The sequence below is a fragment of the Camellia sinensis genome, chromosome 3 (assembly GCF_055761805.1).
Source record: "Camellia sinensis isolate YWXY chromosome 3, ASM5576180v1, whole genome shotgun sequence".
Lineage (NCBI taxonomy): Eukaryota > Viridiplantae > Streptophyta > Magnoliopsida > Ericales > Theaceae > Camellia > Camellia sinensis.
The window spans coordinates 223,544,661-223,558,827 of NC_138963.1; the positions used below are offsets into that span (position 1 = coordinate 223,544,661).

Genomic DNA, 14,167 nt, shown 5'->3' on the forward strand with positions numbered 1-14,167 from the left:
CCGCTGCATTTCAACCGATCGGGCTTTTGTGACCTTCAGAAAAGCACATCGACAGTGGTGTTCACACTGAACTCGTTTGGCAAACAGTGAAACTGGAATTCCAAAATACTTCCCCAGGCAAGCATCTTGTATTGGGGTGCAGTTGTAATCCCGTAGAGGTTCAAAACTCCACAGTGGGAACCCTGTTTCAAAGAAACGTCGATCACCGAAGGAATCAATATACCCACCTGCATAATCCAATTCTGGTGACTTCGGTCGGGAGCTGCCAGCCGTTGCAAGTGATTGTCCACGACCACGTTTACCGTGGTGTGCATCCATAGGTGTGAAGCTTCTTGATTGAGTCCAACTTTGTTTTCGCAGGTTCACGAAGAATATATGGACGCAAAAACAAACCCAAATGCAAAGGAAACAACACTGGTTGCAAACTTTTTTGTGGTTGGTAGTAAATGTTAAATTACCTTCAACCCATAGTCATTAATACGTTGGTGGTAGGTTTAAAGACGTGAACACACTTATTGTTGTTTGGTGGCAACAACTACCCAAACTGCGTAAAAGCAACTTAATGGCTGCGGGTATTGCATTTAAAGGTTCGGTGCAATTGGAACGGCATATGTATCTGATAAGAGCAATTTTGCTAACCTTTATGGATGAGTAGACATGTAATTGGGTTGGGGCACAAATACAAATGACGAATGTGACTGTATGATGAACTGTGGGTGTGGAAATCAATGACAGTGGGATAGTACTGATGGAAGGTACAATGCATGTGTGTTGGAAATGCCAAATAATGGACGATCAGGGGTACTGAACGGATGACTTGGTGCATGCAAGAAGGAACGAATTTTTGCAAGATGAATTCGGCCAGTTTGAGAAATTAATACGATGTATGTCACAATGCATGAGGTCTTCTGCAAACATACAAGTCATGTACCATATATTACAAATACTTACAGCATAGTGTTGTGTAATATTATGAATCTGTACATTCCTTTAAAAAAGTAGTCAGTAAAATAAACCATACACATATTCCTACAAAATGTCCGATTCGAACAAGATTGAAGCTATTGTTGAAGCTCATGTTGCTCCTGTATTCCAGCAGTTGCAAGCTATCTACGAAAGGCTGAATGAAGTGGACACACGGTTGTCAAGTTTGGAGCGGCAAGTCGGCGCTATCAAGCAGAACGTTGATTGGCTGACCGATGACAAATTGGCGGCGGACGAAGCGAAGTCTGATAAGACAATGGATGAGGACAGTCAGTCAGACAGTACAGACAACTCTTCAGAAGACGCTGCTGATGATGCAGCAGATATGTAGATTTGATTTACTTTTTTTTTATCCTTCCCTGTAAGCCATGAAAGTTTTTTTTTGGCTGGAGTCATATGTGCTAATGGGCTGATATATAACTTACCTACGAAGAGTATTGAGTTTTCATTCATAATGTGGTTTCTTTCATTTTTGAAAATAATTTTCCCTTTTTTGTAATTAAATTATAAATTAACTTCGGTAACAAAAGCAGCCGTAAATTATATACAGTTACAGTCGCATTCATCCGAACAAGAAACATGCGTAAACAAAATAGTACTAAGTCAGCAGCCACGTCGACATGTTTGATCCATGTTTACATCGACATGTTTGATCCATGTTTACAGTTGGTCCATATTTACATCGTCCAGCAAAAACAATACTGGGGACCCATAATTAACATCCATATTGAAATCAAAGAATAAAAAATTAGTTAAACTCCTATTGCCACCCAAATTACTGGCGTACTGGCAGCCCATTCCCATCACTGGCCTAGCTTGTGGCATTGCTCATATGAAGGCACTCCCGGTACTCTGCGATCTTTGCATTATTGACATCCATAACGATGTCAACCAACAACTTATGACGCACAGAGGGAGCGAACTTTGTCCACAAAAATCGTAAGACAAATCAGTTAAAATTGGAGGACGTACGAGGAAGGATTTGATTGACAAATGGAAATTAAGCGGTAGAATGTACCTTGTGTGGACCGGGGCTTAAATCAGGTTGCTGCATGAATTTGATGACGAACATCCCACAGTCAAACGTGCTACAAAAATAATTTCACATTAAAGTTGTCGTCAATACGTAATAGGTTCATTAAGTCAGTCATGCAGCTTAGACATTAATGTGAGGGAGGGATTGTGGATTACTCGTCCAGTTGTTGTACTGGCCTCTCGTCTAACATGCAGCGGTGGAAGGTACGCACGTCTGTAACATAATCATTTCCAAAGTGTAGTTGCAGCAAGTCGTGCATAGTTTCAACCTGTTCTACAAGGTTGAAGTTGGTTTACGTAAAGGATGTTCAAGTTTTTTGTAGTGTTCAGAAATGCACCAGAAGGACATACCAAAATTTTAGCTGCATTTAGCTTCCTTTTGTTCGGTCGGTTGGATGGGACTGAGTCGAATAGGTAGGCTACACGGTCCACCATATCAATTTTAACGCACAACCAATGCACTCCTCTGTAATTGAAAGGCACGTAAATCTACACGAAAACACAATGGCAGACCTTGTTTAGAGGCCATGCAAACATGTAATGGCTTTCATATTTTCGTTTTAATATAACGGGATGAACATTGATATTACCCTCTGGCATGCATCAATCGCACCAGTGTATCTGTCATGTCCGAAAAATGATGTGACGATATGTTCATGGTCCAGAGGTTGCATATCTTTATTTAGAATCATAGTCTGCATGTGTAATGCATAAAGGTCATTGACGGAAACATTTGTCAAAATATGTCATACACAATACACAACGTAGCTTTAAACACTTACTTACCGACAGATATACGGGAAAGAACCAATCAGTGTGCCTCCCGTCATTGTGTAAATCCCTCTGTCGATTAGTCAATTGCACCACCACCAAGTTGATTGGCTGGAACATTGTATGCAAGACACAAGGCAAGTTGATTAGAAAGGTTTCTGAGTTAGGGGTACTGAAAAACGCAGATTCATATTTGTGCAGCCAACACTTACAGTGTCGGATAGCCACGACCCTGGTTTGAGCGTGCGCATGTCACGCCGGGTGCCAACTTCACATGCCGGTCCATGAAGATTCATGGAAACAACAATGTCCCTACAAGCAATAAATGATCCTTAGAACGATAGTTATTTCACAGTGGACTGTCATTGAAAATTTGCAAGTAGTAAATGAAACAATACATTTCATTTTTGCTATCATCAAATACATAGTGAAGAAGTTTTTGTTCCTCCGCCGATAACAACCCTTCGCTGTCCAACATCGTCAACGAGTCCTACAAAAATAAACAGCCAACTAACAGTACACATTTCATAAAAATATTGAAGCTTATATTACAAGGTCTGTAGTCATAAAAAAAAAAACGTGAAATGATGTAAAAACTGTGAGCCTCAGAGTTTTCCCAACTTGTGATGTTTGGTGCGGAGTTTGTTAGAAATGTGTACTAACATATGGCAGCAGTCATAACTGCAAACATGCAATTCTTTGACAACTAGTACAATACAACACAGATGATTGTAAAATTACTGATTCACATTATTGATGTGGGCATGAATTGGGTATTCACAACTTGTGGGGCATTAAAGGTAGTATTTGTACCTTGTTCACGTTGTCCACACCATCAACATCCACAGGTGAACTGCTGTCGTCAACTCCACTATTTGTTTTGCTATCGATGCACAATTGCATATCCCCGACCTCAGTGGCTTGAACTCCACTTCCGCACATTTTTCCTTTTCCTTTTCCTTTTCGTCTTCCCTTCACACTTCCTCTAACGATTCCAGTTGCTCCCAATGGTTTGCCAAGCTTAATAGGAGAAGTATGCACATCGCACGCCACGTTCTTCACGCCCACTGACTGAAGGTCAGGACTGTATTTATCTTCAGTTTCATATGTTTCCCCTGACTGAAGGCCTCCCTTCTTGTTGTTGTCCCCACCTTCTTCGATGTTCAGCTTGTGCCCATCATGCAAATGACTTTTGTCCCTTGCCAAGGTTCCCTTCAAAATATGTTGTTGGTGATCCACCCCTTGTACATCTGAAATATTACACTCTATTGGGTTAACTTCGTCCGATGGTTTGACCACGCCATCCTCATGCGCCTCGACTCCAACAGCAGGGTCCACACCCTGTTTGGCCACGCCTGCCGGTTGCGGTGTAGAGAATATACCTTCGATGAGGTGGTGTAGCATTTGCTTCAGTTCACGTAAATTGGTTTGTTCAGTGAACGGTTCGTTGCAGCCCAAACTGAAACGTTGAAGCAGTTGCTTCAGCATTTCCTTCAGTTGAGCAACATTGGAGGAGAGGTTAATGATACACACATCATTGCCTTCCACCTAATTATACATACACATTCGTGAACTTAGTCTTACAAACCATCTTCAAATGATGTGGCTCAACTGTGTGAAAATTGCGTAATGCTTGGATGGATTACCTTGTCATTGCGAACAACTTGCTTGCCTTCGAAATGTCGCAACATCTCCATTAAATCTGTTTGGTTGTGGAGAACTTGCTTCATCATTTCCTTCAGTTCACGAATGTCGGACTCCAAATTGCTCATACAGACTTCATTGTACTGTCCTGTTTGTTGGTTCTCGACATGGCATGCATCCATGTCAGCATCATCGGCGTTACTGTAATCAAACTCCACCTAATCATAGAAACGCATAAATGAAGTCTGACATTGTATGTTGAAGACAAGTGGGTCGTTGGTGTGAAATGTGCACAGTGGTAGGAGTGCTTACCGCAATTGTTGGGAAATTTTGCTTCCTTCTGATACGTCGCAGCGTCTCCCGTATTTGGGTATCACCCCAATCATGAAGCCGAGGTGTGGACCGCGTCGTAGTCGAGCTCAGACAAACACAATCAAGGTACAACAGCTGTGGACATTAAGGGGCACACCATAATTAAGTTGTTCTTCCCACAGAAATGAACTATATTCAGTAACAATGACATTCATTATTCTCAATTTTGCAGTGGAACGTACATAGCATACCGATTTTGTTGAGGATGCTGTCAACTTTATAGGCACATATCATGCAATGTTTTTTGGGGAAAAAATTGTACAGCACACCAAGGACTTTATTGATGAAACCAAGAAAAAAAATTTATGTACATGTTCCCCTCTTCGCAACGTAGTTTTAATTGGTTCCTCCATTGAGGTTCAGCATACTTTTTGCCCTGTACTCTTTGTTCTTAAATTCATGACGGTAGTCACACAAATTTATTTCTGCAAGTACCATACTTGGTCAGGAAGAGTGCTGTTTGTCGTACTCACAAAGTAGGTACCATTGTATGTCCCAATCAAGGCCAATTTGTTGAACCATGACAGAACAATGCATGAAACACATGAAGGGGGGAATGGAAAAAAAATTCAAGGTATTGGCATACCATTAGCAGGAAAACACATCCAGTTGCACCGCGATGACCTTTATACTTCCGAACACCGTTGTGAAGGAATTGCAGTGTCAACTTTGCCCAATTACAAGCTCGCATACGATTCACGTCCTTCACGGCATGAATGAACGATGGCTTCAACCCGGTCATTGTGGTAGGACACAACATGGCCCCCAACACGTACAGCGCAAATTTCCGCCGAAACTCCTCCTCCGCACCAGCAGTCTCGGTCAGATAAAGTCTCAACTTGTTCAAAGGAATGACTCCGTTAACAACTCCAACCTCATCGTAGATATTGGGATATGCTTCCAATGACCCAGCCAACTGCACGTCATCGCCTTCACACCGTATTCCCAATAAAACATTAACTGCCTTACACGTGAGCCTGACTTGACAACCATGAACATTCAATGAACTACTGTCAGGATCGAAGTTCTGTACCAACCATGCGCACAAGTCGTGATCTATACGTGTACACTTCATCCCCAGGAGGCCAGCAAACCCAATGTCAATGACTGCCTGCTTTTGTGCTTCGTTGAACCGGTTAACTAGCTCAACAATTGACTTCAATGATATGCGGAGTTGCCTTTTACCCTACACATTTTTTACCCTTAAATTAATACAAAAATACAACCAACAATGTCAGCAAAGCAGGACCTAGCCAAATGCATTTACGAAAACATGAAGTACGTAATGACCTTTTCAGACTTCAGTGCACATGGTACTACTTTGGCGTGTTCCTCAGCGCTCGCCTTAGCCATTTCCACAAACCTCTTTTTCTCATCAGAGGGGAGTGCCTTCCACCTTTCCCCAATCTCCTTTCTAGTCTTTAACCAAGAAAATGACAGACGTACAAGACAAGTAACAACTATGAGTCCGAAATTACTGTAACTACAACTTTATGCCAAACGCAATCCGTGTGCATTGTTGGTAATTAAATAAGATTGCAAATACAAATAACAGTTGCAGCAAAAAGTCAGCGACAAAACGTAGCTGGACTTTTACAACGAATTGAAATTTACAAAAACAATAGGAAGGTGACATTATTACATGCTACAATCCTACAAACGCGAAACAATCACAAGCCCACTACGACCATTCAATACAACGTGTGGATAGCAACCCAGCGATGTGTTTCCATCATAGTGTATTATAGAGAATACAGATTTCAACACTCACCATTTTTCGTCGAGTGTTGTCTGGCCCTTGCATTTCCTTGAATTGTTGCTGGCTGCATGCAAGCATCGTCAAGCTTATCATCACTAAATGTGAAATATGAATACATATATATATATATATATATATATGCAAGTTTTTATGTCAAGCTGGCCCCGAAATCAGCATAAGACAGCTTTCGTACATCCGGGACTGAATCGACACCAAGTTAAACATTTTCAGACATGCGGAACAAAACCAATTTGAAACATCACAAACTGAACTTCGACGAGGCGCGTAATTTCAGTACGAAATATGTAATTCCAGATTGTCAAAATAAACAACTAGTACTTGTAACAAATGAATGGTGCAACTGGCCGCTTTCGACAAGAGCCAGCGATAGTGTCAGACATTTGGATATGTTGTTCGGCAATTGTCTTCAATCTTTTCCTTCCCCTTATGAAAGAGCAAATCATACAAATTAGATGGAAGGGAGAATTACAGGGGTGGTGTACACATTTTGTCCGTTGTCTAATTTCGATCGATGCACTTTAAACTACCTAAATTGTGACAGTCCATTTCAAATGTCGTGGACATTTTCGGTCAAATTGCTAATGCCGTTTGTTATTTTTAAAACAAAGATTGTAATGTCAATTGATTGAGATTATGTAAGTTCAGTAAAGTTATAAGTTGACTACAACAAAAAGTACAGTTGCCACGTATATGCATATTTTCTGATACAAAACAGTGAAGAGTTGAAATCAAATGGACGTAATTGAAACAAAAGTTCAAAATTGATGGTGCAAAGCGAGGCCATTCAAAATTTGTGCAAAACAAATAACACAAACACAAAAGTACAAGGGCTGCTGTAAGAATTGATCCAGAAAAAAATCAGCGTATTCCTTGGTGATGGATTTCGTTTGTTTACAAACATATGTACGAAACCAACTGGTAGCAAGTCTTTAAGGAGAAAACTAACATTGTTGGTGCGAGGTGACCAATATCCATCAGATGCAATGACGACAACTCCTGCAAAGTATTGCAATCAATATTTACAACAACACAAACAAACGGCTGCAACATGTGGCTGTTAACCTTAAAATTTTGCATAAACACAGACAACAACACGCAGAATTTCCTAACACATATACAGATTTTGAAACAGACAAAAGAAAGGGCACACATGGAAATTTTGCATTTCGTTCACACAGCTTACAATTAAAACAATTATGTGTACAAGCGATAAATGCATAATTTCCCAAATCTTCAAGAGGAAGGACTACATTGTGTTTTTCATTTAGGGCTGAAGGACTACACGCACATACTTTTATGAAGGCCCGACTACAAATGACAAAGAAGCAACTGAACTATTTCATGACGGGGTTAAACAATCAGGACACGATTCTTCTGTGACAGAAATTGGTGCTCATCCCAGGCACGAAAACCAGATGAAACCCCATCCATCAAGTTGAGGGCTTCAATTTCCTACTGAGCAACTTGGTTGCAGAGAATCGAGGTGGCTGCATCGTGGCCCATGCTCCATTACCTTCGGGTGGTCAGATCAGAGAAGAATACTTTTCCGGGCGTACAAGCAAGTTTCATCAATTGTATGTCACAATGAAACAAGCAAGGAAATTGAAGCCCTCAACTTGATGGCTGGCCTTTCCAACAACTTAAGCGACCGGAGACGTTGGCTGAAAACCAATACCTTCTCCCCACCTGAGTCGGACAACCCTAACAGATTAAGGAAAAAGTTTGGCTTCAGTCCTTGTCTAATATCCAACTTTTCTAAGATGTGGTCCATCCGGGCATCGTCAATGCCCTCTGTTTCTGTGGTTGACGTGTCTGTAGGTGAACTCTTTAGGAGGGATCTCAACTGTGCGTGCACATACAGTGTGCTCCCATCCGAGGTGATGTTCAACTTCTTAACTACCTCCTAAAGAGTTCACCTACAGACACGTCAACCACAGAAACAGAGGGCATTGACGATGCCCGGATGGACCACATCTTAGAAAAGTTGGATATTAGACAAAGACTGAAGGCAAACTTCTTCCTTAATCTGTTAGGGTTGTCCGACTCAGGTGGGGAGAAGGTATTGGTTTTCAGCCATCGTCTCCGGCCACTTAAGTTGTTGGCAAGGCCAGCCATCAAGTTGAGGGCTTCAATTTCCTACTGAGCAACTTGGTTGCAGAGAATCGAGGTGGGTCAATCCTGGCCCATGCTCCATTACCTTCGGGTGCTCAGACAGTGGGCAGATCAGAGAAGAATACTTTTCTGGGCGTACAAACAAGTTTCATCAATTGTATGTGACAATGAAACAAGCAAGACTGCCACTGCCTGCCAAAAAATATTATTAACGTACCCATCCATTCTCATTCTGCACGAAGGTCATAAAAAAGACAAATGAGAGTACGCATTCATGAACTCGCTCAATAAAGTCCAGACAACCCACAACTCATGAATGACAGCTACCTTCCTCTTCAAATGTAACTGTTGTATATATATGCAAGATGATAACTTCAATAGAAAGGTAACCGTCATTCAAAAGTTGCGTGCAATGACAGGCAAGGTTGTCCATTTCTACAAATTAGATTTTCTTCGTGAATTGCCAGGGCTTGTTGACCTCTCTGAATTTCTTCACGTCACCCTTACGACAGTTCGTGAAGTTGAAAAACTGAACAACTTCGTTAAGCAGTTGAACATCACCTGGGATGGGAGCACACTGTATGTGCACGCACAGTTGAGATCCCTCCTAAAGATTTCACCTACAGACACATCAACCACAGAAACAGAGGGCATTGACGATGCCCGGATGGACCACATCTTAGAAAAGTTGGATATTAGACAAGGACTGAAGCCAAACTTCTTCCTTAATCTGTTAGGGTTGTCCGACTCAGGTGGGGAGAAGGTATTGGTTTTCAGCCATCGTCTCCGGCCACTTAAGTTGTTGGAAAGGCTAGCCATGAAAGTGAATGCTTCAACTCTTGATTCAGAATTGGGTGTGGGAACGAATAGCTCTCTACAAAATTTGGAAATCGTCATCCTCATTTCAACTCTTTCAATTGGCTTTCCTATGTTTTAAGTTGAATACCGTCAACTATGCATGAACTTCAGCACTGAAAGAAAGAGTTGTTTACTGTGTTACACGGACTCGGGTACGGGTCCCAGGTGCGGTATGTATGTACAGGTCCGACTCATTAAATCTTAACCCTACATTCAATGGTACACGGTGTGGGGAAAAAATATCATATTTTTAATCTAATATGTGCCATAAAATGGTACTATATGTAACTCACGGTGTCAAAATCACATTTATAGTAATTTCACAATAATTTGCACATATAATAATTGTGTTTTATACAATTATATAAGAAGTGTCCATTGAAAAGTATCCGACACATATCCCATACCCTTGTCCGACTCTCAGGTGTCCGACACAGGTATTTGATCTATTTTGAAGAGTCCGTGTACCACAGATTGTTTCTAAACATAAGTTCTAGCAATATAAAATCACCGAGTACTACAAAATTTAAAGCACAATTCAACCGAGTGTGCTACTTGTTGCGGAAACAAGATTAGTCATTGTTTGTTTATCGAGTTTCTTATTTTTGCTTTTTTGGCTACTCGAAAAAAAAAATTTGTTTTTCCCGTGCCAACATTACACAAATTTCTTTTAAAGTATTCTTTCGTTATATATAACCCAACCTAACAAGTTCGCCATGTAAATGCAGAACACCTTTTATGCTTGTTGCTAACTACTATCATACCTATGTTCAACTTGCAGCACTGATAGCAGAGGGAAGACTTCCTATTCGGAAGGGAGAAAATACAAAAATCGAGTACAGAACAGTTCCTATTGGGTCCATTTCGGTTAGCAGAGGGAAGAGTTCCTATTCGAATAGCACAAAATACCAAAATGGAGTACAGAACAGTTCCTATTGGGTCGATTTCGGGTTGGGTGTGAAGGTATATGCGAATGATAGAAGACAAACAAGGAGACAAATAATGTACGAGCACGAAATAAAGGAAATACCAACCGGATCAGACGAACCGACGGTGGTGCTCGATTAACCCTTGCGGTTGTGCTCCACCGACAAAAATCAACTCAAAAAAAGTATTTACGCATCCACTTCCATGGCTAGCCTTCCCAAGAACTCAAGCTCAGCACTCAAATATTGTTCTCTGTAAAACCCTACAGCTACGGGGAAATGGAACAACGGAGAGACGGGCAGACAGAAAGACAAACAAAGAGAGAGGTCCGAGATGGAAGAGAGACGGACGGGCCGACGGAACTTACACCTCTTCTGAACACTTCGGGTTTTTTTAAAGTTTTATACTTGTTCTGACAACCGACACCTTTTAATGAAAACTGACATCATTTATAAATTTATTTTCTTCATAAAAGTTACACCTTGGAACTTTATATCTTTACATTACATTAATTTTCTTAGTAAAAGTTACACCTTGGATCTTTTTCTAAAAATGAAACATTCAGCTTTCATTGAGATTGGTCTTCTTTGGGAACTTATATCTCTTGTAAAAACGAAACATTCAGCTTCGATGATTGGTCTTGGGAACTTGTACCTTTTGTAAAAACTCACAAAGTTTACAACTATTCCTAAAGTTTACACCTTTCCTAAAAATTTACACCTCCTCTCGGAAATATTTACAACTTCTTGAAAAATGACACATTTTTTGGGAAAACCTTTTTCGTAAAATTTAAACTTATTATTTCAAGTTACACCTTTAGTGAAAAACAAAACTTACATCTTTTCTATGGTCATTTACACCTTCTTCGGACAAACATACACCATATTTGAAAAGGTTATACCTTTTGTCAAATAATTTCTTAGTGTGCTTGGTAACGTTTACGTTTTCAGTTTATATTTACAAAAATTTTATAAACTAGTTTTTGTTTATTTTTTGAAAAACATAAACTACAAACGCATTTGGTAATTGACAAAATGTTTAAAAAAAATTTAAAATATAAAAAAGAGTGAGAAATGGCGAGTGGTGGCAAGTGGCAGCGGAAGACGGTGGTAGAAAGTGGTGACGGTGAGTGGTGGGTGGTGGTGGTGGTGGTGGGTGGGTGATGGTGGCAGGTGGTAGCGAGTGGGTGGTGGTGGTGGTGGTGGTGGCGGGTAGTGGGTGGTGGTGGCGGGTGGTGGGTGGTAGCAAGTGGGTGGTGGTGGCAGGTGGGTGGCGGATGGCGGGTGGTGGTAGGTGGTAAGTGGTGGCGAGTGGTGATGGTGGGTGGGTGGGTGGGTGGGTGACAGCGGCGGTTGGTGGGTGGTAACGAGTAGGTGGTGGTGGTGATGGTGGCGGGTGGTGGGTGGTGGTGGTGGCAGGTGGGTGGCGGATAGCGAGTGGTGGCGGGTGGTGATGGTGGGTGGGTGGGTGACGGTGGCCGGTGGTGGTGGTGGTGGTGGCGGCGGGTGGTGGGTGGTGGTGGCAGGTGGGTGGCGGATGGCGGGTGGTGGTGGGTGGTGGCGGGTAGGTGACGGATGGTGGTGGTGGTGGTGGGTGGGTGGGTGACGGTGGCGGGTGATAGGTGGTAACGAGTGGGTGGTGGTGGTGGCGGGTGGCGGGTGGTGGTGGCGGGTGGGTGCGAGGTGGGTGATAGGTGATGGTGGTGGTCGGTGGTGGTGGTGGCAGGTCAGTGGCAGGTAGTGGTGGGTGGCTAGTGGTGGCAGGTGGTGGTGGCAGGTGGGTGGTGAGTGGTGGTGGCAAGTAGGTGGTGGTGGCGAGCGGTGGATGGTAATGGCAAGTGGTGGGTGGTGGCGGTTGGATGGCAAGTGGGTGGTGGGTGGTGGGTAGTAGTGGTGGTGGTGGGGGTGGGGGTGGGTGGTGGTGGCGGAGGCGGAAGACGGTGGTGGAAAATGGTGGCGGGTGGTGGCTAGTGTTGGGTGGTAAAAAAAAAAAAAACTGAAAGCTCAAAATGGAAACACATTTTTTGTGTTTTTATTTTTCGGCCAAATTTATAAACTGAGACCACTGATTTATAAATCAAAAATTTTTCCAAACAAGTTTTTATTTGAGTTTTTTAAGTTTTTGTAAATATGAACATAAAATTGAAAACGTAAGTGTTACCAAACGGCCTTAACAAACTTTATCAAAAGCTTATCTTCCATAAAACGTGTAAATTTTCAAAAAAGGTCTAACTGTCTTCACCAAAGATGTTAGGGGTGAGCATGGTCCGGATTGGACCGGATTGGGATAAAACCAGGACCAATCCGTTATTTACGGTTCCTAAAAAATTGGAACCAATCCAATCCGTTTAAATCATGGAACCAATCCGAACCAATCCATTTAAATACGGATTGGATCGGTTTAGGACCATGGATTCACATAATTAAATAACAAAAATATATATATAACACTTGAATTTCATAAAAATATAAACATAGCGCTATATTAGTTCCATAATAGCAACATGTTTTTCTATAATAACGACATACTGTTCTAGAATTTAAACAACCATAAGAAAACTGGTTTCACCATAAGTATTTAGACCATTGCAAATTAAAACTTAAAACTAACAAACAAAAGTAATAAAAGAAGATATTATACGATTTTAGGTTTGAGTTTAGATTTTACATAGAATAAGAAAAGATACTATGGGGGAGGATGTATAATAAAAATATAGACTATTTGTATACGGTCCGGATCGGTTCCAATCCGGAACCGTGGGATTCAATCCGGAACCAATCCGTGAACTACGGATTTTTAATTATTCAATCCGGAACCGAACCACGGATTCAAAAAACCAATCCAAACCTATCGGATTAGACTGGACTGGATCGGATTACGGATTTCACGGATTCCTTGCTCAGCCCTAAAAGATGTAACTCCTATTTAAAAGGTGTACAATTTTTTAAACATGTTTGCTTCACAAAAGGAGTACCTTTTTAGAAGAGGTGTAAGCTTTTGAAATAAGGTGTAAACTTGCTGAAAACATATTTTCCATAGAAGGTGTAAATTTTTTAAAAAGGTGTAAGTTTTGCTGGCAGAAAAGTTGTAATATCCCATAAAAAGTCTAAATTTTATGAAAATAGTTATTCACAAAAGCAGTAACCATTCAGAAACGGTGTAAGCATTCCCACAAAAAGGTGTAATCATCCAGAAAAGGTTTATGTTTTTAACAAAAGGTATAAATTTTATTCAAATACTCCTTCCATGCAAGGTGTATATTTTCAAAAACATGTATGTAGTTTTCACAAAACATGAAAGATATGTCACAATGGTGTAACTTCCCATTGAAGGTTTAAAATTTAGGAAAATATAATTCAGATTTCCATAAAAGGTGTAAGCATGTTCAGAAAAGATGTAACTAATTTCAAAAAAGGTGTAAGTTCTGTTCTCATAAAAAGTGTAAGTTCCAATAAAACGTGTAAATTTTTTAATAGACATGATTTTTAATAAATTAGTAACATCTCACAAAAGGTTTAAGTATTTCAACGAAAAGGTCTAAATTTTGTAAAATAAATTATTTCACAAATGTGTAACATTTTCACAAATACTGTAAGTTTTTTCACAAGGGATGTGAGTAACTTCACAAAACGTGTAAGTTCCGTTTTTTCCCCCCAATACCTGGAAGTTCCTAAAATCCAATCA

The 14,167-nt window shown here is 40.9% G+C and overlaps 2 protein-coding genes across 3 annotated transcripts in view; both read right to left on the reverse strand.

Annotated features, from left to right (window-relative positions):
* Window positions 1–654: 654 nt before the first annotated feature.
* Window positions 655–2,502, reverse strand: LOC145821284 (uncharacterized). Of its 2 annotated transcripts, none has more exons than XM_082917778.1 (4): window positions 2,371–2,502; window positions 2,176–2,288; window positions 2,003–2,072; window positions 655–1,229 (listed from the first exon to the last, which is right to left on the reverse strand). In XM_082917778.1, the coding sequence occupies exons 1-4, from the start codon at window positions 2,452–2,454 to the stop codon at window positions 1,173–1,175; spliced, it is 324 nt and encodes a 107-aa protein (XP_082773904.1). In that variant the 5' UTR covers window positions 2,455–2,502; the 3' UTR covers window positions 655–1,172. The 2 variants fall into 2 exon arrangements, with proteins under 2 accessions (XP_082773904.1, XP_082773903.1); XM_082917777.1 differs by lacking the exon at window positions 655–1,229 and adding an exon at window positions 1,565–1,906.
* A 558-nt stretch (window positions 2,503–3,060) lies between these two features.
* Window positions 3,061–14,167, reverse strand: part of LOC145822262 (uncharacterized) — a 34,989-nt gene continuing 23,882 nt past the window's right edge. Inside the window, exons 3-8 of the mRNA XM_082918882.1 lie at window positions 7,494–7,582; window positions 5,393–5,992; window positions 4,747–4,881; window positions 4,437–4,652; window positions 3,781–4,338; window positions 3,061–3,102 (exon numbers count right to left, since the gene is read on the reverse strand). Of these exons, the coding sequence (XP_082775008.1) occupies window positions 3,061–3,102; window positions 3,781–4,338; window positions 4,437–4,652; window positions 4,747–4,881; window positions 5,393–5,992; window positions 7,494–7,582 (1,640 nt within the window). The remainder of the gene's footprint in view (window positions 3,103–3,780; window positions 4,339–4,436; window positions 4,653–4,746; window positions 4,882–5,392; window positions 5,993–7,493; window positions 7,583–14,167) is intronic.